The sequence below is a fragment of the Etheostoma cragini genome, chromosome 10, assembly GCF_013103735.1.
Source record: "Etheostoma cragini isolate CJK2018 chromosome 10, CSU_Ecrag_1.0, whole genome shotgun sequence".
In the NCBI taxonomy this organism is placed as follows: Eukaryota; Metazoa; Chordata; class Actinopteri; order Perciformes; family Percidae; genus Etheostoma; species Etheostoma cragini.
The window spans coordinates 2,805,150-2,832,700 of NC_048416.1; the positions used below are offsets into that span (position 1 = coordinate 2,805,150).

The window sequence follows — 27,551 nt, forward strand, 5'->3', positions numbered from 1 at the left end:
ACTGGAGGTTAGCACTACTTATTTGACAATGAAATCGGGGGCTGTCTTACACTCAGGTGTTAAATTGGGTTAGTTATAAATTGTAGGGTTGGTGGTTTGATCCCCAGCTCCACATGTGAAGGTGTCCTTGAGAAAGACACTGATTAAGTTAAATGTCCTGGGGACGGCTATTTACAACGCCACATTATCAAAGTCAATCACGTTACTTCTTTAATCCCATCGGAAAAGAAACAAATGTTAAAGTGTTGATGAAAGCATTAAACAGTATCATTATCCTCCCTGAGTAAATGAATCCAGATTTGAGACAATTACTGGCTTTAAATTAAGTAAAATTGTGGGCCAAGGTGAAAGAGCTCATTATCCTTCATCATTAGCGGTTTAGTCCAAGAGGTGGATCCCATAATTCTCAGCAGTCTCAATGGCAATTAACTTTCCCGGGGTATAATCCATGTAAGTACTCATGTAAAACATTTGTAGTTGAAGTACTTACTATACTAATGGTATATACTGTCGGCATACTGTCAGCCAGAGTGAAATCACTAACCTTAACCCCTAACTATATAGCCACAACTCTAACCCTAGTCTCGCATTGCCAGGCCTATCTCCACAGCGCTGCGGAGGAAGGTCTGGCAACAGGGGCATACACTCCTGGATAGGAGAGAAAACTCTCTGGGTTTTTTGCTTTCCTTTAAAGCAATCACGATCATCTTGGGTGGCGCTAAGTTTCAGACTCTGCAAAATAGTCTCGGGGGGAACTTGTTTTGGTGGAACATTTGCACCCCGCAAAAGAAAACGTCACATACAATATTAAAGGAAGTTAACACAACACAGTAATGTGAGCTACATAAATTAGCTGATTACATGGTTAAACCAGTGTATTGCCGTGTGTCTATAGCAAATCCCCACCAATTGGTCCCCAAACATCCCAGTTAGAGAGTAAACAAACCTATTCATGATCCAAATTTTCTTCAAAACTTGCCATTTTTGGGGTGTAACATTGCTCAGAGGCTCTGGTTAATGTTCCTCGTTGCGACCGGAGTTTTAAGTTAACACAAGAAAAGCAGAGGGACAAAAGTGAAGGGATACCCGGCAAATGAACCGTCTAAACCTAACCTTAACCCCTAACCCGCTCAAGAGGAGTGGTGCTCACAATACTGCCAGATGGAATACAGGAATACAAAACTCTATTTAATTTCACAAAGTAAACCTTTTCCACTTTAAGATGTCCTTTTTCTGCCAAATAGTCACTCCGGTAGCCTATCATAATCTAGACAGTATTTTCTCCCTAAAAGACCAGGCGTATATCTGCTAACGTGTTATTAATTACATGAGGATTTAATCCTCCCCCAAACATGCAGATGTACATTCCCACAGGCAGAAGTAGCCTACCTCAAATTGCAATTAGAATCTAAACGAGAAAGTTTGAATTCATTTTAACTAACAGGACTAACAAGTAATGCAATATTTACGAATACGTTGAAGGTGCTTTTGTATGTCTTCAGCAGCATGTTAAAGAGTTAACCTGTGACTTTTCTACAAATAATATGACTCAGAGGTGATTCAACCTACAGCTAGGATATCAAAGCTTTCATCTTTCCTACATATCCCTGGCAAGACATCCTAGCACACAGAAAATGAGGTGTTTTGTGTTTAAAGTTGCATATGTTGATTTATTTAGCCACTTTGGGACAGAGGGACTCCAAAAAACCTGACAGACATCAATGCTCATCATTGAAAATGTACAATTATTTTGTTACCAAGGCCAGCTTGGTCAGCTAACAGCTAACAGCTAGCTTAGCGGTAGCTATGGTGACTGTATGCAGCACTCCAGAAGTCCTGTCCTCACTCCCCCTCCATCTAACCAATGTGATTCTAGAATTAATTATTCATGGATAACGTTAGCAAGCTAGCTAAGAAGATAAAACTCCCAGTTACACAGGGAACAGTGCGTTACAGGGATAAGTAACTGTAATGTAATTGTCTCTCCCCGATATAAGTTGAGTACAGATTTGAGTTGCGCATGCGTCACTTTGCAAGTAGCATACAAGATGCTAACGAGAGACTTCTGTAACATCAGTACAGAATAAAAAGGGACCTACTTAACAAAGTTTGTTCGCTGCTGGTTACAAGTTAGCATCAAACACAACAAAGATTGTCAGTTGAATGGCGTTTTGAGCTAACGTTACCAATCAAACAACCATAGATAGCTAAATTGTTTTTGAAATGACTGCTAGCTTAGCTACAAGCTAGCAATCTAACACAACAAAGGCAGTCGCTGGAAAGGCGTTTTGAGCTTACGTTCAATCAAACAATCCTAGGTAGCTAAAACATTTTTGAAATGATTTACATCTTCTGTTATTGTTTTTAATGAGAAAGGTTTATAATTTCATGGATTTCACAAATTGTAGTACAACACGTCATGCTGTAAACCGTTTAAATCTGAGCATGCACGACTCAAACCTGCACTCGACTCACATCGGGGTGTAACAGTAATCACTGAAAGGTGCTGTATATGATGCCTATCGACTCTGGGAATAAAGTTATACAGTTATGTCAATGCATTATATTTATAAATTCATCATGTAATTTGTAGGTGAAATCTTAAAGGCCCTGCACACCCATAGTCCACCCACACAGGTGTTTTCCCTTGTGTTGTCTAATTAGTGCTGTGCTTGATTGACATCTCCCTCATCCTCATGTTGGTTTTGTTGTTATTGCTCAAAGGGGAAAACTCACCCTGTTATCATTTGTATTAGTACATAGAGTTTGGGGTAACCGCATAAATACCCAATTATAGGAATAATCAGCCTGGGTAATACACTTGTGTGGCTGTGCAGAGCCTTTAATTTGTAAAGGAACTACTAACTATGTGTAAAAGTAACAAGGTGGTTTAATTTCAAATGGTGCACTATGGCCTGTCTCTAGAGAAACTGTTGTCTGGGCAAGATTTCAGCTTAATTTGTTCATATTGATTTTAATTTAGACTATGTCCTCTTTGAAGACTCCTCATTAAATATTTTTATACAGGGAAATTAAAATGTTAATTCGCTTAGACCTTTTCGGAGGACCTTTTTTGCATGAACCACAAGTATGAACTGAACTGGCTCTGCGGATTGACACACATTTGGAGGATTTGAATAATGTCTCAATTGCTGTGCTTTATGTCAAACTGAAGATTCACAATTCCCAGTAAATAATTATTCAGTGTAAACTGGCATTAGACATGCTTCTGAGTGTCCTATATTTAGAAAATGGCTTTTCAAATTCCCAATTGAGAGTGCAATAATTCATTCAGTTAAACAGATTGTCTTTGAGTACAGGAAAGGAAGATCATAATACCAAATATAATCAATTGAGCATATTCATTACATTCCGAGGCTTAGCCACATCACGGCCCTCCAATATTAATTTCTTATTGTATATAATTGAGGTATTGGTGATTCTGATTTGAAGTAGGCTGCTTGACAAATATACAGTCGGAAAGGGAAGTCTTTTCTACCTGAGGAAAAGAGCGGTGACAAAAATGCAGAGGCCTCCGACTTTGAACTGCAGTTCTTTGGTACCAGGCCAAAGTTAGTGACAACATAACACAGCAAGAGTGGATGTTACAAGATATTAGAGCTTTTGCACTGCTACTACAAATCAAATGAGCACATTGGAACAGATGTGCCTCTGCTGGCTGTGTGGGAACATGACAAGTTGTCAGAAGTCACACAGATAAATCAGTTTCCACAATGTTGTTTAAATATATTTCAATATTTCGGTGGCATGTTGGCGTTCACAACAAGACAGGACCAACAAGACAGGGGTTCATATTTTTCGAGCTGCATTTATGGATCCACATAAGCCTGGAAGTCATGAAGAAAGTATTTAATCCCATGATTTTTAATCAAGAGGCAATTGAATGTAATAAAGATTCATATATGTTGGCTAACAGATCAACTTTGAACTTCAGTTCATCATTTGTGCTTTCCAGAAGCTGTGTATAATGCTTATTGATTTTTGGAAGATTGTAATAAAGTGTAGTGAACAATGTTGCACCAGCTATGTAGAACCCATAGACCCGTAGAGCCCAACTTTATAAAATGCGGTCTCAGTTTGGAGCCCTGCAGCCCAGTCACATGGACCCGAGCTCAGTCTGCATCTTACAGCCACCTCAACAGTCCAACTTTGATCTAATGTTTGTTTCGTGACAGGAGGTCAATGCTGTTTCTTCACTCAGTCACTTAAACTCACTGCAAGACATAAGGGAGAGAACCCTTTTTGATAATCGGTTCATCTCACATGTTTTGCTGTATTAGAAGACTCAAAATAAATATGGGTGCCCTGTAATGCCGCACAGTGCCCTGCTATGCCATGAACTACTACAAACTACCCCTAACTACTACTTTTTTGTATTACCTTTTACTGTGACTGTCATTGCCACTATTCATTTGAACCCCCGTCAGACACCAAGAGCCTGGGTCTGTCCCAGGTTTCTTCCTAAAGGGGAGTTTTTCCTCGCCATTGTCACACTGTTGCTTGCTCTGGAGAGAACTACTAGAACTGTTGGGTCCTTGTAAATTATAGAGTGTGGTCTAGACCTACTCTATCTGTAAAGTGTCTCAAGATAACTCTTGGTATGAATTGATACTATAAATAAAATTGAATTGAATTGAAATGCTTTCTGTTCTGAGTTTTCTTTCTGTTTTAGGGTTAGATATCAAATTCAATACGCTGTAGAGACACGCAGGAAAAACGACGGAGACGGCTCACGTATTAGGATCTGAAAATGAAATGAATCACTTAGTGCCATAATGTGTAATGTTGCAATTTCTTTTTGTTTTATAAAATTGGTATTGAAACAATATAATTTATGAACTGGTATCAACGTCATGGCATTGGTATTGGTAACAGTATTTTTTAACCATACACAGCCGTAGTGTATTTTCATTTATTTGGTGATATATGGATGTGTCTATTTCCCCCTATTTTGTGCATATTGAAAGTGTTAGTGTTAATTATGTTTAAAGAAAAGCTTTCAATGTCATTATCCATAGAAGGCTGAATATTCACCTCTTATATAATTCCAGATATCCACTGTCTTTGGGCTACAAAGCGGAGGAGGCGGAGGCAATCTGTAATGCTCAAACAACCCATGCAACGCTGCAAGAAAACCAGCTGCTTACCAGCTCATCTACATTGTAAGACACTGATACTGTATGCTCAACAACTTTCTGGCAAATTGCACTAAAGGGCTGCCTTTAGGAACAATATTTTGATTAAACTTGAAAACAGTTAAGCCACAAATGTTGTGAAGATGTAACAAGTAAATGTGAGCTATGGAAAATTGATGGAAATTGTTGCATCCCTGACAAACTCTTCCTTCAAATCTGAATACAACACCATTCCTCTTTCCTAACACAACGTGTCCTTTTCTGTTGCAAGAGTCAATACTCCCTCATGTGTTTGCATTACTTTAACCTAGCAATCTGACACTGGGATTTCCTACAAGCAAGTGTAGCGTGTGGGCTGCTTTGTTGAGCTGAGATGTGCAGGGTCATGTGTGGATGCGTGGGAGGGAATGTACAGTATTAGTTTCTAAGAATATTCACTGGTACACACCATGACCTAAAAGAAGTGTTGGCAGCCAAGTCAACTTAACTTGGAAAGAAATGATCACTCACAAAGATACACTGTTCAAATTCCTATCATACTCATAGTCCTGAAATCTTGGTTTTTTTCTTCTTTAAGAAGGCAATCCAACACAGGAAATATTAAGTTCCACATTAGACAAATTGCATGATCTGTCTATGCCATCTAGTGGATAATTAATATGACTACAAAAGTGATGAGCAGGCTGATGATGAGCCCTTCATGGAACTCTCACCTGTAGTCACAGTAGTGACTGTAGTGGGCTGACATGGGGTGTGGTGGGATGGTGTGGGGGAGTGGTTGGATGTGTGTGTGTGTGTGTGTGTGTGTGTGTGTGTGTGTGTGTGGGGGGGGGGGGGGGGATAGATGTGTCTTGCATGTTTATGTGCATTATGTATTTCAATGTGGCAATTTTAATGCTTGTTTTAAATGTTTAAAAGCCCTTCTATGGACAGGCAATCACTACTTACAATAGCTATTAATGTTTTGATGCTGTACGTTGGAGATTTGTTACACCAACACATACATATCTAACATCTGTTCCTATACAAATGAACATGAAATGAAAAGAAAATTGCCAGTGTTACTTGTGCAGCCATCAAACTAAAGTAAAATAGCGAAAGTGAAGTGAAATGTTATTTTACAAGCGTTCTGTTAGTCTTGTGTGATGTATTTTTTAACATAGTCACCACGTAATCAATGAAATTCTTTACAATGGCTAAAATGTCCATCAATGTTTACATAACAATGACGTAAGTTGTAACATTGAAGATTCTAATCTAAATAAATGTCTGTTAGGTAGCCTATTATCTATCACTGAAAGAGGTAACGATGACACAATGGTAACTATTGACCTATGGCTGATGACTGATTAAAGTATTGCAATATGTACAGTATATTTATTTGCAGTATTGCGAACTCGGTATCTAATAACGAGCTATGCACACAAGTATGCAGACGAGTTGGGTACAATTGGGTAAAACAATGCATACAAGCTATGAATGCCGAAAAAAAGAGCAATACCGTGAAGGCAACAGTTACCATGACAACAGTAGACAAACGTCAGCTACCAGGGCAACAGTAGGTAAACGTAACAGCCCAGCCTGAAGAGCAAAGTTGGATGCTAACAGCATTGGCGGTAGAGTTGAATTCATTTTTTAAAGAAGTGTAGTTACCTTATTGCTAACCTGTACAGCAGCTATAGGTTGTTTATCATGAAGCAAGTTAACAGTCTTGTGTGAACTTTAACGTTACTTCCAACATAGTCTCGCGTTGCCAGACCTAACGCTAGCTAACGCTTATCTCCACAGTGCTGTGGAGTAGCCAAAGACTGTTTATTTAATGTATTAACATTAGCTAACGTACGGGCATAGCTTAGCTAACTAGCTAGCTAGTTACTTAAAAAAAGGTCTAACTGTGATATTAGATACATTTAAAGAAGCTTGTAGAGAGTAAAACTGTTGTTTTCTAAATTGAGATTGATTGATAAATTGAACGCTACATCTTATAACCAGGGTTAGTTATCTTTTTTCAAAAAAGATTCAAATGGCCATATTAGCCAATTCCCTTAGTTAAAAAAAAATGCTGTGTGTTCTTCTGGTCAACCTCTCTCTCTCTCTCTCTCTCTCTCTCTCTCTCTCTCTCCATCTCTCTCTCCCTCTCTCTCTCTCATGTTGCCTTCAAGTACCGACACCATACACAGCAAATTAGGCATGGCTGCTACATTGTAGCCCATTTCACGGTTTAAAAGTTTTTTTAGGATTATTTTATTTGGGCTATTCCACCTTTAATTTTTGACGGTACAGTTAGGTGAGAAGGGGGGGGGGGGAGACATACAGGAAATCGTCACAGGTCAGATTCAAACCCTGGACCTCTGCATCAAGACAAAAACCTCGAAGTTAATGTGTGCCTGCTCTACCACTGAGCTAACCTGGCTAGGTTTTATACTGTCCTTGGTTGCAGCCTATGTAAATGACAGCTGAGAGGAAGTAAACATGGACCCTATCTGTTGCCTAGCAAAGTCATTCCAGTGAACGTGTCTAATACTTTACCTAAAAATCAGTAGGCACAATATAAATTGAAATGAAAATATTTGAACTAGAATCTGACATTGTGTCCCTCTACATACAATGGCTTGAGAAAGTTTACACACCCATGCTAAAGTTGATTAAAAAGAGGAATAAAAAAGCATGTTTTGGAAATTGATGTTAATGCCTTAATTGATTTTTTTGTGAAAAATCCAACCTTAAAGGACATCAATTTTCTTTGTGAATGAATAATGTATTGTAAATAAATAAATCTTCTTCCTTAAAATACAAGGGCCATAAGTATACGCCCCCCTATGTTAAATCCCCAAAGAGGCATGCACATTTTTATTATTAAAGGCCAGTTCTTTAATGGATCCAGGATACTATGCATCCTGATGAAGTTCCCTTGGCCTTTGGAATTAAAATAACCCATCACAACTCACCATACCAAAGATAATCTTATGAAAGGTTCCCCATACCTATCTCTTGATGTTGGCAAACGCAAGTTGCTTCTGGTACGACAGCGTCCTAAGGCCATTGTAGCAAGAAAATAAAGTTGAAGACCTGAAGTGAAAAAACTTTATATTATGGATCATTTATGGAAAATAACTCAGATATTAAATTTGGAATTGGAATTAATTACTTCTCTGCTATTTTCACACATTGTAAAGTCATCCAGTGGGCCTGATTGGACCCGTTGGCGGGCCGGTTCTGGCCCACGGGCTGTATGTTTGACACCCCTGACTTAAATAGTTTCAAAATTTGGGTTCACGCTGTTTTTACATCCACCAAAAGGCTTTCATATGATTTGTTTTCTGTAACCTGCAGACAAATGAAACGCTGAGGCTGTGCGGTGCCAGATGCCAGAAGTAACCTCAGAGATGTCTTCACCACATCCCAGTAAATATTTGGTATAAAGCCATGTGTCACACATAAGACACATTGTAAATACGCTCAGGGATTGATCATGTTTCCGACAAAACAACCAGAGATTTCTTCAGGCAGCATTGTTGTTCCAGAGACTGATGGTGCTGCCAAATCACGTAAACCAGGTACAGTGGGCAGTGACAGATCTGTGAAATAGAAACAATGAGAATGTAGACTGTTCACAGTTTAACTTAACAACACATTTTCTCCATTTGCATTGTATGCAGACATGAAGAAGAGGAGAAAGAAGACTCGACAGAGCCCATTCAAATTGCCAGATAGTAAAAGCATTTTCCTACTGAGTGTAAATGAAAGCGGGGACCGAAAAGAGGTTGGTGTGTGTGTTTGAAAACAACTGTAGAACTATTAGAGATGAGATAAGATAGATTTTATTACCCCAAGGAAATTTGTCTTGGTCAAACAAACAATATCTGCTATTTAAAGAATTCAACACAACGTAGTGCATACATACTGTACATATAGTACACAGGCTGCTGCATTATTCTGCATGGACAAAGCTCATGTTGCATGCAGAGACTGCCACTAGCCAACAACACACTGTAATAGTTGTCATAGGCTGGCTCGCTTATTAATGTAGTGCATGATACTTGTGTGACACAGTTGCTGTGTTCTAAATCGTTGCCTCATTCACTCACTCTTCCCTATATAGTGTTTATTAAATAGTGAACTATAAAGGGAACGACCAAACAAGATTTTGGACACCACACTGAAATCTGATAAACATTGTTGCGTCAGTAGATGCGCCCGGTACGTGCAACGGTTTTTTGTGTGACAGAAGCAGGCGCACCCAGAATCACGTAAACGAACAAAAATACAAAATATACACAAAAATACTTCTAACACGTCCCTGAAACAAACCGAGCGCTCATGAGGATAGTAAAATGTAAAATGTACATACAGTATTTTGCATGTTGAATTTCCAATGTTTATAACTGAAAGCCTGGTTTATTTTTCCTTTTCAATGTACGCTTCCCTTCTACTCCTTGAAACACGACCATGTTGCAATGTGGTTATACGGGAGCAAAATATAGGGTACATCGTATGTTCACTTAGATTAGCTGTGCATTGTGGGTATTTTATAGTGGATTATAGAGAATTCAAACACCACTTCAGACTGGCAAACACACTATATAGTGCACTATTTCCGTGATAGGGAACGGTTTCAAACACGGCTAATTTTTGCACACAAAAAACACGATCGCCATGTTAAAGTGCTGCTGCTGTTCTTTATGCAAAGGGGATGCGTAAATTCCTTGCTTTGCCAATCGATGAGAAGACTACCCACGCCGCTCGAACGATGACCAAGCTGAGGAAAGAGCTGCAAGACCAAGTGGAGAAGGAAGAGGAGGAAGAAGAAGACGTAGAAGAAAGGGAGAAGATGAAGAATCTGAAAGAAAGCAAAAGAAGGACAGTTGTCCCCAAACAAACACCTGGCAGACATGAGCTGAAGATGGCCATGATGAAACGAGGTGAGTGGAGAGAGAGCAGAGTGCACGCCATGGCAAACTTACCACCGTGAATGTTAACTGCTGTCTGTCCCTTGTCTCTAGAAAACTTTACAAAAGACAGCAAACATGACTTCATCTCCATGGAACGGCAGAAGGCAGTGTTGGAGGTAAATAAGTTCAAGAGTTGCTTAGATCTTAATAAAGGAGGAGCAACGTCTCATCTGGATTCAGTTTCTAAGGCTGCTGATTGCTTTTTGAATGTTTGCTTTTTGTATGATGTCAGATGCTCTCAGTCGCCTCGCACAACACCGTTACATTTCAGCTCCACACAACTCCACATTTCTCAGTATGACTTTTCAAAAGATTGTGTCATCCGGTGACTTTCCCGCACAGAAACTCAAGTGAAGATAATAACCTCTTCTGAAGAGTCCATCATGTTTTTAATCCTCTATGTCCTCCTTTGCTACTAGCAACTGCGTGGAGGAGGGGTGGGGGTGAAGCACAATCACGGAAGATTTGTAACATGTGGATGCACTGACAGAATTGATGTCATTACTTAGAATTCCTCGTGAGGGAGACAGAAACAACGCCCTATAGCTTTCACTGCTCCTCAGATCTCTGCGGAGTAAATCCAGACAGCTAGCTAGACTATCGGTCCAATCTGAGGACTATGGTTACCTGGTCCTCAGATATCTGCAGGGTGAATCCAGACCGCTAGCTAGACTATCTGTCCAATCTGAGTTTTCTGTTGCACGATTAAAACAACCTTTGAACGTGCACGTTCCACCAAAAGAAGCTTCTTCCGGAAGCTATTTTGCAGAGGTGCTGTGGCTCCAGCCGCCTGGAGGAAGAATTTGTGAAATTAAAAAAAAAAAAGTCTAGCTTGACCCTCTTGCTTCATTTGCCCCGTCTATCCCTTCCTCAGTTATCGCTGATGACAAAGAGGGCTGAGATTTTGAGAATGGACAAAGCCATTGCAAAAGAGGAGGGACAGCTGAGACAGCTCGAGATGATCATCGAGAGAGACAACTTCAACTTTGAAGAGTTCCTCAGGGAGAACGAGAAGAAGTCCGTGGAGGCCAGAACGTTGTAAGAAGCATTCTGATATGACACGTTGCCTGAGTGTTGGTTAAAGAGTCACATTGCAAACAGTTGTCCTGTCTCCTTTGTCAGTTTTGAACATGAGGCCAAGTCCAAACAGGAGAAGAACACTCAGATCAAGAAACTCACTGCTGAAATAGGGATCGTGAAAAGGTAGCAGTCTGATCATTTTGTAAAATGAACACGTATGAGTGTGCACGTTACCCATGTTTAAGTGCATTGAAGTGTTAACCCAAAAGGTACACTTATGGGAATTATAAATTAATATTATAAATTAAGCGGGACAGTTATGTAATGTGCAATTCCGTTATATCTAATGTTTGTTTTTTATAGTGAACTTGAAAAGTATGAAGAAATTCTGATAGACTACAAAAGATATAAGAAGCTTCTGTTCGAGTTGTCTCCTCCAGAGTGGCAGGAGGCCCAGAAGACCAAGGCTTTCAAGACTAATGTCCTCACTGATGGAGACGTTTTGGACGAGCAGAACAGGGAGCCAGAGGAGTCAGCTATTGGGAACGGCAAGTACAAACCCAAGTGAATCAACATTAAATACATCATGAGGACCATGGTACAACAGGTTAAAGGGGGTTGCATGTGGTACTTATCCAGAGTGTATTACCTGCAGTAGATGGCAGTCTTCACACCTCCAGTTTGGAGGATCAGATAGGAGTACCGACACAGAAGCTGAGCCATCTACTGCTGTGGAGGGGGGCAGCAGCTAAACGTATGTTAACCAGCTAAAAATGAGACCCACCTATGAAAAAACATCACTTTAAGTGTTGTTTCTGTTATTGTGTTATTGGTGTTTTAAAAGGGCCCATAATGCCCCCCGTCCTCAGCAGTACATTGCTTAACTTCTGTTTCTGTCCTCCTGTCTGCTTCTCCAGACTGGGGGCATGTCGACCCAAATCTGCTGTAGATACACTGACTATGGACAAGTACCTACCCCATTACAAACCCACTTTAAAAAATCCAAACTATCCCTTTAATATCCTAATATTGTTGTTTTTAATTCTGACTCAAACGTGGTTTAAGGAGTGCTTTGTTACAGTGAGTATGGATAGTGCATGTAGTGTGATTGGAATAATAACATGCACACAGGTTTGGAGAAAAAGGTTTCCAGTCCAGGTGGAGAGCTGCCTTCAATCAGAGAGACCAGGCTGTCCTCAGCCCACAGCAACACACTGTGAGGAAACACAAACAAACACACACCTCCATCACAACCCTGAGGGCTGTTTTGCTGCACCTTTGGCATGCACGATTCGGGGAAAAATATGAATACCGATTTTTTTTGCTTGGAATTGTTTCAAAAACAAAACTAATTGGCCGTACCAAACATAGATTTTTTTTAGCACCTATATCACGTTGCGCGTCACCACAAGCCTGTAAACATAGAGGCTTCAAAGAAAAGAAAGGAGAGCATTAAAACCTACTTTATACAGTCTGTGTTTAAACTCACCGAAGAAAGCAGTGATAGAGTCGGCTCGTAAAATTAAATTACCGTAGAATCAAAGTTATAAAAAAATAAAAAATTAAAGTTATTTAAAAATCGGGAACATGGTGAATTGAGATCGCAATTTTGTAATGATTAATCGTGCAGGCCCACTGCACATCCAGTAGTTAACCTTTGCATTCACACACACTGATGCGGTGCTAAATAAGCTGGGCCAGGACTTCCAATAAATGTCCCATATTGTAAAAAGTTAAATTTCTTATTTTCTTTCTTTATTTTTTGATAATAAAGTAGGTTGAAGTGAAAGTCTCAAAACACTCAATCCACAAAGAAATGCACTCAGCCTGTATTCACAAACTGTTCCTTTAAACGAGCCACCAGGACTTCCGTACAGGTGTGATCGCACAAAGTTACTACATAGATGTAGAGAGTGCTGCTACAGTGCCGTTGCAGGCATTCCCTGGCTGCAATGATGGTGCAAAGACTCAGAGACAGCAAATGCAGAAGACCCAGAAACGTTGCCCATAGGGATCCGGCTTTTTTGGAACGGGGGCTCAAAGAGACTGAAGCTAAAGCGGAGCGTTTGAAACTGAGTGAATACAGTTATATTCAGACAGACGGTATGAGAAAAAGCATGTAAACATGTTCTAATCTAGTAGAACCCCAAATACAAGTAGAAACCTGAAAATGAGCATAATATGAGACCTTTAAGTGTTCAGCATAAGGCGAAATATAGATTAAAAAACGTAGCTTTAAAATTCATTTTTACCTTTTTAAAGACATATAAAGTATGTATTTCTGGTGTGGATATGTACATTATGATCACTTACACATACTTTTAAAATTCATTATCTCTCAATTGTAGCAAACAGCATGTCAGTGTCATTTTGAAATTGAATTTAAGAACAAAAACCTATTGCAAAAAAACCCACCTTGCAGTAAATTAATTTTAAATGTAACTCAAATCAAAACTTTCGCCTAACCCAAAACTGTTTTTCCTTCCAGGATTGAAACTTTTAAACTGGATAGTGACAGCTCAGAATATGAGGTGAGTCAATCTATTTTTTGACAAAAACGTCTCTCTTCATCTTGGGTATAGCCTACTTATCTTGCCTTCTTTGTTTGTCACTACTGCAGCATGAGCCAGAGCTGTACTTCACCGAGCCTCAGCAGCTTCTGGATCTGGTGACAGAGCTGACGGAGCAGAACTTGTCCTTGATTCAGAACACTACAAGGGTTGAAGAGACGCTGGAAGAGCTCAGACAGTCCACAGAGGCCACCAGAAAGAAGATGTAAGCGGATCAAGGCTCTGTGTTGCGTTGCTTTAAAATGAGCAGACTCATTTGCTCTCCTGAAATCTGCACGTCTCACTTTTTTACTTTTTTAATTTCAGACCTATTATAATCATTTTTTTCCCTGTACACTGTTTACTCCCTTGTCCCCTCCACTTTACCAAATCAATTGAATGCTCAAACCTGTCCGTCTGAAGTGAAAAGGATGAGGAGCAGCTAACATTACAGATTAACGACATAAACCAGAGAATCGACATTGAGAAGGCACGAGGCACAAAGCTCAGACAGAAGGTTCAGCTCCATGTTTCATTGAAAAAAGAAGACCAGGTAAGGAAGCAGAATGTGTTTGTCTACATTTCTGTCCAAAATCTGAGTGCTAACAACACCCAGAAATCATGTACCCTTTTCATTTCCACTCCTTTTGCTTGCAGGATGTTATGTTGGATGCTCTGGGTGAGAAGGTGGCAGAGGTCCATCGCTGCTGCGTGGATGACAGGATTACCAACCTCAGCACCTTGGAGAAGCTGGCCAATATTGAGAACCGCATGTCTTTACTGCTGCAGGCGCTCGAGAGCATCCCCGAAGATCGCTTAGAGATGATGAAGAAGATCAAGGACAGCGAGAGGAGGAGCAGGTATGTTGCGGTGAACATAAATTCTCTTAGTCTTGCATTGCCAGACTTTCCTCCACCTTCCTAAGAAGGCACTCTGGCTACTTCACACAAGAAAAACAGCATTTCTTTTAACCAATCACAATCGTCTCTGGGGGGCGCTTATTGCCAAAATAGCATTGGGAAGGAACATTTTTTGGTGTAACGGGAAGATTCAAAGGTAGCTTTAGTCGTCCAAAGGAAAACTCAGATAGTCTAGCTAGCTGTCCGGATTTATCCTGCAAAGATCTGGGGAGCAGTTAACCACAGTCCTCAGCAATCCACTGGAGTTTAAAATGCCAACACAAAGAAAGCTGAAGGTAACGGACAACCGACAGAAATTCTGGCGGTACGTGAACAATCTTGGAAATGTAAATATAGTCTAGCTTTCTCTTGACTACAAGAAAAGGTTGAAAGAGCAACTAAGTCAAGCCTCTTCTGAATGTGATGTAAAATAGCAATGGCATTCATTGCAACAAAACTCCCTGTCTTCCTTTGTCATGTCACAGGCAGCGTGAAGAAAAATTGAGAGAGCAGAGTGAGAAACAGAAGGAAAGGATGAGAAGGTACTTGGAGAGATCTCTGGCTGACTCCAAAAAAATAGTAAGTTGGTTGCTGCATTTGTAATGTATGGAAAAATTGTTCAGTTTATGTCTTAGTCTAAATCTTTTAATGTTCGTACAAATATTTGCATATGTTAAGTTTGCTTAAAATATAAAAGCAGTTGAAAGTGACATGACGTTTCTTTGTTTGCTGACTATATCCTAGCTGGGTATATCATTATTATTCATGAGATCGCCCTGTAAAGGATGCTAATAGCCACGCTCTCATTGGCTAGGTGTTAGCCAATCAGAGTCAAGCAGCTTAGCTCATTGAATATTAATGAGAACTGGCTCACATCCTGCTGAATCTTCCTGTAGGCTTTCTATACCACACTAGAATGGCTTGAAATAAGGTCAACAAGGCATTTTTTCTAAAAAATAATTGTTACAGAGTTCATGGTAGAACTTCGGACATTACCACAAAGTAATGAAATATATGTGGAAAGGCATCTTTAATGAATTAGAACCTGGCTTAAAAACTGAAACTGTATAAGTAAAATAAAAAAAAACACAAAACCACATGCGCATTGCTTATACTCATTCCCATTTTCTTTCAGAGTGGGAGAAAGCTCATGCCCAGATGCAAGCCTGTTGCCCAGAAAGTCAGAGTGAGCAATGTGGAGAACACCCCTACTGAGGATGAGATGCATGCCCACCTCTTCACCTCTGAGGACACGGAGTAAAACACAAAAGAAAACCAGTTGTGTGCTATCATGCCTTCAACACAACAGTTCTGAACAGGAGTGAAAATGATCATGATATTTCGTTGCCTACACCCCATACAACATAAAATCAAATAAAATCCAAAATGTTAACACGTGTAATAGAAGGACCTGTGTATAAAGTACAATAAAGCAGTCTGATTGCATTGAAAACTGGCTCTTTAACTGTTTAATCTTAGCACTTTAGATATTTTGATTATTATGATTAATTATCAAAACATGTTTTCCTGCTCCAACCCTGTTGGACTCCATATAGTGTACAAGTCTTATTGACCCCAGTAAATTCACACAATGATCTGATAACTTATATTGAAATTTGCCTCCATCTGTGCATTGCAAGTAATACGACCCACATTTTCAAAATACTGTCTTTACATTAGGTTATGTCATAAACCGGGGCATAAATCCTAAAAAATGACAAGAAAGTGACAGTAGGTGGTGGTATTGAACATTTATGTACTCGCGTTCATCACTGGGAGAGGAAGGAGAATGAGGAAGTGGTTGGAGCAGGACTGTACTTGGAGATGTAACTACCAATGCAGCAGCAGCTGTCAGGACATTACTACCTAGGCAGCTAGATAATAGTACTATTTGACAATGCGATGGGTAACTGCTGGGGATACTGCGTTGGGCTCTTCAGGAGAGAGGCCAACAGGATCCAGAGAGGAGGCGGGTAAGTGAAACATGGCATTAGCTAGGTGAGCTAACTAGCATAAAAAGCATCATCTAAGCCAGCGTAGCCGGTTACTGCTAACGTTAGCTAAAAGTTGCTTAGCCGATAAGTGATATATTAAGACTCATTGACAGCTCAATGTGTGAACCTGGTGGTGACCCAAAGATATAGGTCAGTCAATGAACTACTGGTTACGCCATTGTAGGGTCTCAAAGGGGTCTAACCTGCAGCCAGCCAATGCCAACAGGAACCAAGACCCCACCCCTATTGACAACAGTGTGGACATGTAGCTAGCTAGCTAGGTCTAAATAGACTAACGTTAGATTATTAGCATGAGAGACAAACGGACCAAGGGCTGTTTAAGAAGTTCAAATTTAAATTTAAATTTGTCATATACTGAGTCCCCGATGTCTGTTTCCTGCGTTGTTTGTAGGCCATTGCATTTTAGGTTAATAATTGATGTTTTTTAGTCTGACTTTATGCTTTGTTAAGAATACAGAAGGCTTCTCTCTTCCAGCAGCAAGCTGTATCACACTCATTCCCCACATCCGTATTTTACATATTGGGGCTGACAGATACTGTACAGTAGAAGTTATTAGGGTTGGCCTTTATCATTTAGTTTAACGTCCACTTTAGCTGCTTACATTAGGTCCTTAGTCCAAATTTGAAAAAAATGACAATGTCATTTTAACTGAAGTAATAAAAATGTGGCCCTAGGGTTTGTGCCCCACTCAATAAAGTGACATTTAAAACTAAAATCCAGTTAAATTAGTTTTTCATTTGGCCTGAATATGAGGTAAACATCTTAAAGATTAAATCAATCGTAACTTCATCAAGGATATAAGCCAAGTAGACTGACAGCCCCAAAAACACAGGTGGGATCAATAACGTTAATTATGACTGCATTGGATTTAGGCAGATCGATGTCCTAAAATAGTGACATCTGTGCCTTTCTTGCTATGACAAGTCCAATGTCTGCCATTAAAAAGCTTTTTTTTCCCCCAGCAGCAGTACAATTCCCTGTAAGATTTAGGCTATCAACCTATGAACTCTTAAATCCATACATTCCTTCATACCTTATCACCACAGCCACACCAAAGGCTGCAGAATTCCACAGTTTTTCATTCTGGATCAAAGCTGAAAGCTGTAATAAAGAAAAAAAAAAGAACTCTGTAGATTCCTTATCCCAACTTGAGCTACAAATTCAAAGGCCATTGCATGTAAACTTAGCGTGACAATAATGAACCTCTTAAACTGATTAGTGTCATTTGTTTTTTTTGCAATCATATTCAGATTCCAAACTTATTGATGACGTTCAGCGGTGGCATCAAACTATATTAAAAATTGCATTAGATGCTTTTAGACATGTTGCACTGTGTAACACAACAGTAACTCCTCAGTGACAACCACATAAGTCAGCACAGCAGTCACAAATCCCATTGCAACGTGGCTGTAACACTGCGTTCACTACTACTGTACTCTGATCAGAACCATTCAATATGAAAGAAAGTGCTGCTTTTTATTGTTCTTTAATGTGTTTAAGGGTTTAAAAGAAATAATCAAGTGTGTGACAGAAAGGCGAGTAGGCCAATTTACCTGTTGAGTTCTGAGAAAATAGACACGTAGTTCATAGGGGTGGGAATCACCAGACGCCTCCTGATACCATATCATGACGATACTTACGCCACGACACAATACCGTTGCGATTTTAAACATATTGCGAGATATTGCAATTTATAACTTTTTTTCCAACTTCTAATTTTTCCCAATTTCAAATAATTTGAAATTAACTTTGTCAACATCTGTTTCATCTAAAGACATAAATTTCTCTGGTTGTATTGCCGCAAAATGGGACAAAGTGACCAACACTTATATAATAAAAGATTGATACTTGGCGTCTGTGTATCGATACAGTATTGCCACAGAAAATATTGTGATATCAGAGCTACAGATCTACCATAAACACAGCTGGTGCTTTGTCAAATGTGATGACATTGGTATAATGTAATATAGTATAATAAAATATATTCATCATACAACTGTGTCATATGAAATTGCAGCTAGATGATTACCGCTGTGTTCATACTTTTAATTATTCCACAGGTCAAAATACTTCCGAAGCAGCACCACAGGGGAACATTATACAATAGAGGTGGGAGTTGTACTTTTGCTAGTATTGTTTTCTGTTATAATTGATGACCACTCAGTATTCTGATGTATGTCTAATTGTGTGTTTATATGTTGCAGTTTGAAAATCTGGTCGAAAGTGATGAGGTAAGTCAAACCATGTTACGGTGTGTGTTCTTCATACAAACCTTTATTACCTAAATAAAGGAAAATACTGTTAGTGACTTTTCTCTCAACTCTTCTGTTGTTCTACTTTTCAGGACTACTACATTGCAAAATAATTAGTAAGGGTTCTTATAAGATGTATAGTCTAATTAAAACTGCAATATGTTGGTGCTTATGTTAAATAATGTGTATATTTCATTTATTTTTTTTTCAAGATACTTTCTTGGGCATTTTAGGCCTTTATTGACAGGACAGCTGAAGAAATGAAGGAGGGGGGGGGGGGGGGGGGATGACATGCAGTTAAGGGCCACAGGTCAGAGTCGAACTGGGGCCCGCTCTACCAACTGAGCTACCCGGGTGCCCATGTGTCTAACGTGTCTTTAGTGTTAAATAAAAGCGCTTTTAAAAATAAAATGCATTTTTTAGTTTTAGTTTCAGACTCTCTTCAGAGTTGCCTCTGTTAGCTCCTCCAATGAGGGATGGAAGATGATGGGTGCAGCCACTAACCATCACTCTGGGAGTAACTCGATTAGCATCTGCAGAGTCCCAGACTAGTAGCGCTTGAGTCAAACAGTGCAGCGGGGGAAGATGCATTTGCTGATATCCACCGCTGTATGGTTAAATGTTGTTTGTTGCGTTGCAGGCCGAGAGCCCACAGCCCTGCCCGAGGTAAGAGATCTGGTCTGACTTTTAAAACCAATAATCCCGAGTATTCTTTGGCAAGAGAACAGCTTACCATTCAAGTATGGTTTATTGCTCTTTCGATTAGGCCGATCAGTGAAGATGAGCTCAAACACCTCAAAGAGCAGCGCTACACCGCGCTCTCAGACAGGCAGATCCTGATCGACCAGAAGATACAATCGGAGGTAAGACACAGTCTGTCTTTGTTAGACTTACAGCCACCGTTATTTCCTTTTTCGTGTGTTAGGTCTTATTTTGCCTTATTTTCAAGTTTTCATTTGCCACATTGTTTTTTCTGTTTTTGTAATTTTCTGTTGTGTGTTTTGTGTTTTGTTTCGTTTTGTTCCGTCTGCTCAGTTAGAAGCACAAGAGGAGAAGTTAAGGCTAGAAGAGGAGGCTAGAATTGCTGCCCAGCGTGAGGCCGCCAGGTTGGCGCGTCAGCGAAACTTGAAGGAGGTGAGGCGGCACTGAGCGCGCTCCCTTCTGCCAGTTTGACTCACTGCTTGGTTAAAACAACTTCTCCTCTAACCTGCTGGCCCTGTGCAGAAGCTATGCACTGTTTCAAGTCCTCAGCCTCTTGTGTCTTAAAGGGACACAGTGATATTTCCTTTGTCTTCTTTTTGCCCGTATTAACACGTCCTTGTCATCCAGCCTGGGAAACTGTTGTACGCCTCAGTGCTTACCAGACAAACGACTTGTAAGCAACGTCGGCGTTTTCAACAGTGCAGGGGTGTCAAACTCAACTCCACACCGTTCAAAATGTGACTCGCATCAATGGCCAGACATGTAGAGTTTATTGAGATGCCTTTTATTGAGAAAAAGTAAAGTATCTTTCACTGTATTATACTGTGTGGTGCTTTTTTTGACGTTTTTTTTTTCCGCATTTTTTCGCCATTTTTAGTTTCTTCCTCCAGTGCTTTTTGTCGACTTCTACATTTGTTAATCTTAACAAACGCCAGCAAAACATTGGTTACATTTTTAAAAGCAGGCTACCACACAGCCGTCGCACACCCACCTGCATTTCAGCCTGAATATGAAAACTCTCTCCTTCTGGGGGAATTTCTGCACCCTAACGTCAGAAGATCTGCCAAATTCTGCTTTGAGTGGCGTGTCATTGCAGTTTTAGAAAAACAAAAGTTTTCCGTCCTTTTCGTTTGCCGCACAACAACATTACATTTATTGAGGACCTTAATTAATATGCGGCCAAATTAACACCTGTGAGGGGCCGGGTTTGTCCCGCGGGCCTTGAGTTTGACACATGTGCTGTAGAGTAACTGCTAATGGTCAGTATTTTTAGTATTGGGCACTTCAGGATGGATTTATAGACAGATGAGTACAATATACAATAGAATAAACTTGCGGTGACCCTTATTCACAAGTACAAGCAGTGAAATGAGAAATATGGTCTATTAGCATGTAATAGTATCGTTAGGACATATTTCATGGCTATATATTTGCTATACTGCTGCAGGGAAATGGCTTTTCATAGAATGTGGTATAATGGAAATGGGACCCAGCCGGGATTGAGATTTCTTTGCTTTTCATGCCACATTCCTCTGCTCCTCTGGTGTTGCTTTGTTTTACGATCTTGTTTTTTGCTTAAATTTTTTTACCTGATTGCACAATAACTGCTATTAAAAACAGTCTTACATTTTTTTTTTTGGAGTCATGGGATTAAACAGGACTGTCTTTTTACTTGATCCGTGTTTTTATTTTTTGTTAGCAGCTGCCTGCCCAGAGGACACGGGGGAAAGCAGATGGCTCCGGCGGTGAAACTCAGCAAAGAAAGTGAGTCACTTGAGTTCATCAGACAACAGGATAGCTGTGTAGCTGAGGACAAGCTGCGGTCATGAGGCGCTGCATAGATTTTAGTAGGCGTACTGAGTATGTGTGTGTGTGTGTATACTCTCTCTCTCTCTCTCTCTCTCTCTCCAGAATTTATTTAAAGGGAGAATAAGTTAAAGCTACAGTTGGTAACGTTCATAAAAAAATTGCTTGCTTTCCCATTCGGGGGGGGGGGGGGGGACGACGACGACAACAACGACAACAACAACACACTCTTGTTTCTCTGCCTTCCCCCGGGGCTTCCAACGGCATAAGAAAAACAACCAATCAGAGCCGAGGAGTCTCTAACACCGTGTCAATGATGGCTCATGTACTGCGCTCGCGCTCCAAAACCGGACAGTGCTGATCAAAAATGAATCAAGATTCTGTTTTTCACCTCGATTTTTTTTCAGAAAAAAAGGCAGAAGACAGGATTTCTTGTCTTGGGTTAGCTTCTGTCAGTATAGAGTGACAGTTTCAGCAAATATGACAACTTTTTTTTTATTAAGTTACCCACTGAACCACGGCAACTCCTATAACAAGTAGTAATAATCAACAACTCTATCTGTCAGCACCTTGGATGTCAAATTTGTCGCTATTTGACAGACAATCCGACATATTTCTTTTTTAAGATCTCAACAGGAACATTGATTTAACGATGTGAGCACACCGTTGGTTCCTGCAGTGTAACCTATGCCAGTCTCATAACTCAATTAAGTCATTTTCACTGTGCCAGAAGGGAGCTACAAACAAAGAGGAACCGGTATCACTAAAAGCCTTGATTAGATTAGATAATACTTTATTTATCTCACGAAGGGGAAATTCTCTTGTTACAGCGGCATTTTTTCTACAGTCAAAAAACAACCAACAAGCAAACAATACAAACAGGCAATGTGCAAAAAGGACTGAAAGAATATAAAGTGGCATCATTTAAAATGTAATATTAATTCAACTATTAGGGAATTATTCAGACCCATTGTGATTGCTCTTACAGTTCTGCTTTTGTTGTCACGCCCCGTTCCAGACAAAACGCGGGCCAGGATTTTGACGTCTACCTCCAGAATGTGAAAGCCCAGTCGGACTCTTTCAGGGGCAACAGTAAGTGAACCGTCTGGCCTTGATGATATTAACTCCTATAATACACAGACATTCTGTACCATACATGCAGGTGTGTGTCAGTCTGGAGCATACTGCATCTCTGTGAAAAGGTATTCGAGTTCCATGCACGCTGCTGTTATAATTGACTCTTTGTTGGCAGGACTGCCGTCTGACACCAACGTGGTGACCCCCAACACGGAGTGCAGCTGGGACTTCACCACCAAGACCCGCTCCACCAACGATGACGGGACCTCCCTGGATCTAGAGTGGGAAGACGAGGAAGGTGAGGGTTTCTTGGGAACACCAAGCGTTCCTGCAACGCCCTGATTGAAGTTCCAACTGGGATCCCACCGGAGGAGGACCAAGGCAGAGCTTTCTGAGCCTCAGGAACAGGGCTCTGGTTATTTTTCAGCAACACTGCAGCAAAGAGGGGGAAGAAGAGGCAGAACAGGCCATTTGTTAAAGTCCATGCAGTGTATCTTATATGTATCAGCCCTCTTCAAAAGTCCATCCAAAATATTTAAACAGGAATTAAATATGTCGGTATGCGAGGATTCTTGTCTGCCATTCAGCAGAAACACTTTTCTTTTCACGTCCATTTTATCTATTAAGACACCTAAAATCACAACAATATAATTTAATCATTTTAGTATGATTCATACATGGTCATTTGTATTTTTATGCATCGTGGTTGCATGGCAGGAGTCCCACAGTGACCTGCCTTGCAACAATGCATAATAATATGCATGACCTCACGGGGGCCGTCTGTATATATATTTTTATATTTACACAGTGAATTCAGCTCTGACTATAAAACCAAAGATCCTGTACTGGATCTATGGGTTTATCCTCGGTTTGTGGAAGACTTGTTGCACGTACGTATTTGTCTGGGGGTTTACGTGTCCTCACTTGAGAAAATGTTACCTTTAAAAAAAGGTTTGACATACTTTTGAACCCTTACTACATAATCTGTGTCTAAAACGTTGGACAAGCTAGAGCAGATAATTCATAATCAAAACAATCAAGAACTTAATATAAAAAACTTGCTAAATAAGTCCATCAGAAACCAACTACAACCATTAGTTCTTGAAAAAAAAAAAGTAATTTTAGATGCTCCCGATTTGATATTACATTTTTCTGAACCTAGATGCTGCACCGACCGTATAATAGTAGGGAAAACCCTGATATACATATATGGCATCTAGGTTAGGTTCCATAAAAAGAAATGTAGATTAAGTTTTAAATCAAGTTTGGAACAGGTTACTTGGATACTCTGAGCCTGCAGCACTTTTTGACTTCGTTGCCTTCTGCTGTCAGAATGAAAACTCTCGTCCTTGTGTTGCAGGAATCAATCGTGCACTTCCAGCCTGGGAGAGGTCCCGGACGGAGGAGGACATCCTCCGCGCGGCCCTGCGGCCTGGCGCCAAGCCGCTGACCAGCGGCCCGACCTCGGCCTCCGAGGACTCCACCGCGCTGGAGTGGGAGAATGACTTTGTGAGTAGCCTTCCAGAGGACAACGCAGACACTGAATTTGAGGGATTTGTCAATCCTGTCCTAGACACTCCCTCTGAGGACGCCTTGGACCGTAGCCTCAGCTTGGACAATCAGGACAGATAGTGTCCAGCACCAAAGGAGACGTTTGTTGTGTCCACTTCATGTCAAAGCTCACCAGCTTTTTGCCTCATGAAATGAAATGTACCTACTGCTCCTCATATCTTCTGTAATATGAGAGTGGGATGCTGCTTAGGAATATGTTGTGTGTGTTACTACAGTAAAACGTAGTGACGTCTTTATCAAATACTCATTTTTTTCCAGTGCCTTCATTTGCCGACCATTTATGCATTGTAACTTGAACAGATCAGTTAGCATCCACTACCATTTGACACATTGTTCAGTAAGTGCTTGTTGTCAATGTCCAGAGTCCAGGTGATGCTACAGAAAAGGCCAAGGTACTCTAAAGCAAAAGCAGATTGGGAATTTAGTGGCTGTGTGTTAAAAACATCACTGATGGAAAGGACATATTTCTAACTTATATTTCTAACTCAACTTAGTAAGTTACTTTCAAATGCCAGCATGACTATGTCCTAATTACTAGTTGCTTGCAGTGCTTGGGGACCAACGACATCACTGAGGCCAGGGCCTTGGTCAGTGGCAATGCTGAGAGAATTCTAGCATTTCTTTTGGTGTGTGTGTGTGTGTGGGGGGGGGGGGGGGACCAACACAAACAGAAAAAAGCATCAACAAACTCAAAGCCTCAGTCTCTCGGCTTAATTTCAGCCCACTTTTTCCCCACTTTTTAAATCTAATTCAATGTGTCGGCCTCTCTGGGCTTACAGTCTTGTGTTCACAACAGCTCAAAAAAAGAAGCCCAAGCATGAAAACACTAACTGATATGCTCAGTAGTTTGTTTCTAAAGATACACATTTCCATCAGAGAACATCTGCCAACAAGAGACATTTTATAAAACAATTAAACACATACAATGGCTCCTCTTAATGCGCCCATTGGTCTATTTTAGGACATCCGGCTTGTAAACTGCCCTTTTTCTTTCCATTTATTAGACACTTTGACTTCATTAGATCTCTTTTTTTATGTCAAAACCAATAGCACAGAACAGCGACATCATTGCCAAGCACCATGACATCCACACCACAAAAGACATATATTGCTTTATTAAGGACAGCAGGTCTTTGTGCCTCTCTACATTATTAGCATGTCCATGATTGGAAAAAGCATGCAAACTGCAACAAATATATTATTTTAACTGGCCTTTTTTCATAGATGGAGACCATCTTTTGAAATACAAGTCATTCCAATGAACTGGTTCATGGTAATAATAGCCTGGAAAGTATGGAATGAAATACGTTTAGAGGCTGCAATAAGCAATATTTTGGCAGCACTAATTCTAAGTCAGATATCCAAACAACTGGGGTGAAGCTAAATTATTAAACTGTTAATGTGGATAGTTGCTATGAAATACAGGGCAGTCATTGCAGAATATTTATATATACCATCTTAAAAAAAATCTGATTGGTTGCAGGCAGGAGACAAATCATTTTTAAGTGACTTTTTATTTAATCTGATGTGAAGTCCAGGCCAGTTATTCGGGATTTAAAACCATTTATTAATCATTATATGACGGTTTACTGCAGAGAATGAAAGCAATACTTTGTGGGGATCGTGTGAGTGGATTAAAAAAGTTTAGAAGTTACAAAACATGCAAAGATGACTCTTGAGCTGGAAACTTAGTCATGTCCCTACAATATATCCAATGCTGCTCTCCAAGGAACCTGCTGTATACTACTTCCTGTCTGATCATGTGACCCATCACGCACTTGGGCCACTAGTGTTTCACATTGATCATTTAATCTGTTTGAATCAAAAGTAGTTCACTGATTGCACTCAAGTGTGTGGATTTTGTGAAATTGGTGTTATTAACAGCTTTTTGAAAACATTCGCTAAAATGAAATGTTGAGACGAGTTGATTTGCAAACATTTGACTTCTCAATATTTGTAATTTAAGAATAGTGTTGTTTTGAACCCATTCCAATATTGTTTTGCTGGGATTACATGATCTGTGAATACTCACTATAACTTTATTGTAAAATAAACCTGTAATTTAACAATCCTTGTCACACTGAGGCTGAGAAGGGAAAAAATGAATTATGATGTACATACACTCACTGTAACGAGCACATGTACATTTAGGGCAGCTGGGATTTTTGTTTTTAAAGATTATTTTTGTTTTGTTTTTCCTTTTTTTTTGTAGTCACATAGGATAGACATGGGGAGAGATGTGGGGGGTGACAGGGGGCAAACGGTCCCACAGGGTGAGCCAGAGGCCGCCCCTGATTTTTTTTTTTTTTTTTTTTTTTTTTTTTTTAACAGAACCATCTTTATTATAACCTTAATCAGTAAATTGTTTATGTGAATTTTGTTATTTTTAAGGTGATATTTCACACTGGTCAAATGTTTCCTGGGTGACAAACCAAGTAATTGGAGATTTAGAAAACTACAAGCAGCGCCTAAACCAAGTTATACATCCATCACAATACACATTTACAAAGTTAGTTCCTCACTAAGATTGGGATGTTGCACAAATATGAAATACCACCAAATTTTTTTTTTTATAACAGTGCACTGTTTCTTTGTGTCTTGTTACGGCTCAGCTGGTTGAACTCTGCGCCACTGTAGGAAAAAATACTGTAAGCTCATCCACCAAAGCCTATTTACACTGTACAGCTAATCATTTTTAATAAAGTTGGTACTAGTATCTTAATTGTGATTTGTTTTTTTGTTTTTGTTTTTTGTTTTTTGCTCATTCTTATGATTCACAAAATCATATGACTTACACCATGGACAAACCACCAAGCAACAACCAGCACTTTAAAAAAAATATATATATATAGTAGGTCAAGGTGCTATACAGATACATTGAATGTGTAAATGTGTATATGTGTGTGTAGAAAGTGCAAATCAACAAAAATGCCAAAGTTTAATATATTCAAGAAGGGGGAGGGGATGACACTATGAAATGCTTGTGCACGAGCAATGATTGATCCCCCACATTTCTGTCTACTTCTGCTCATGGAGATAGCCATGGGAAGAAATTTCTAACATTTCAAATAAAATGGATACACCCTTGCAGACAGGGAGGCAGAGATGTAAACTTTACCCACTCCTAATTCCTTGATCAAAAAGTGACGTGGCAGCCTATAGCCTATGAGTATGATTACAGGGTTAATAGATGCTATGTGAGAATTAAATCCAAGGTCTTTTAATTCCAAAGACCAAGGGAACTAGTATCTAGATAAATAGTATTCTAATCCATTAAAGTAACTGGCCTTTAAAAAAAAAAGTTCATTTCTCTTTTTAATCAACTTTAGCATGAGTGTGTAAACTTAGGGGAGCCACTGTACACATCTCTGCCTGCATGTGATGGGAGCATGCCCGCATGGATGTATTATATTGGTTCCTAATTAATAGTCAATACACAATACAACTGTGCCAGTTAATTCCTTGTAATTATATTTCCAACTGCCCAAAACTAGCTATGTGTAGGTTGCCCTCTAGTGGTTGAACATGGACAACGCATTTATTTTGTAAT

The 27,551-nt window shown here is 39.8% G+C and overlaps 2 protein-coding genes across 6 annotated transcripts; both read left to right on the top strand.

Annotated features, from left to right (window-relative positions):
- The first annotated feature begins 6,597 nt into the window (after positions 1-6,597).
- On the top strand, positions 6,598-15,978 carry LOC117951640 (cilia- and flagella-associated protein 100-like). Of its 2 annotated transcripts, XM_034883420.1 has the most exons (16): positions 6,703-6,772; positions 8,490-8,561; positions 8,681-8,713; positions 8,816-8,919; positions 9,847-10,078; positions 10,160-10,224; positions 10,983-11,146; positions 11,231-11,311; positions 11,492-11,676; positions 12,260-12,344; positions 13,617-13,659; positions 13,749-13,903; positions 14,101-14,230; positions 14,335-14,537; positions 15,062-15,155; positions 15,712-15,978. In XM_034883420.1, the coding sequence occupies exons 2-16, from the start codon at positions 8,522-8,524 to the stop codon at positions 15,835-15,837; spliced, it is 1,740 nt and encodes a 579-aa protein (XP_034739311.1). In that variant the 5' UTR covers positions 6,703-6,772; positions 8,490-8,521; the 3' UTR covers positions 15,838-15,978. The 2 variants fall into 2 exon arrangements, with proteins under 2 accessions (XP_034739309.1, XP_034739311.1); XM_034883418.1 differs by having other exon boundaries at positions 6,598-6,772; positions 8,490-8,713.
- A 349-nt stretch (positions 15,979-16,327) lies between these two features.
- ap1ar (adaptor related protein complex 1 associated regulatory protein) lies at positions 16,328-24,443 on the top strand. 4 transcript variants are annotated; one of them, XM_034883424.1, is made up of 10 exons: positions 16,328-16,549; positions 18,653-18,701; positions 18,797-18,823; positions 19,485-19,510; positions 19,611-19,707; positions 19,880-19,978; positions 21,246-21,310; positions 22,371-22,444; positions 22,605-22,727; positions 23,790-24,443. In XM_034883424.1, the coding sequence occupies exons 1-10, from the start codon at positions 16,479-16,481 to the stop codon at positions 24,059-24,061; spliced, it is 903 nt and encodes a 300-aa protein (XP_034739315.1). In that variant the 5' UTR covers positions 16,328-16,478; the 3' UTR covers positions 24,062-24,443. The 4 variants fall into 4 exon arrangements, with proteins under 4 accessions (XP_034739315.1, XP_034739316.1, XP_034739317.1 ...); XM_034883425.1 differs by having other exon boundaries at positions 21,249-21,310; XM_034883426.1 differs by lacking the exon at positions 19,880-19,978.
- Positions 24,444-27,551: the final 3,108 nt, after the last annotated feature.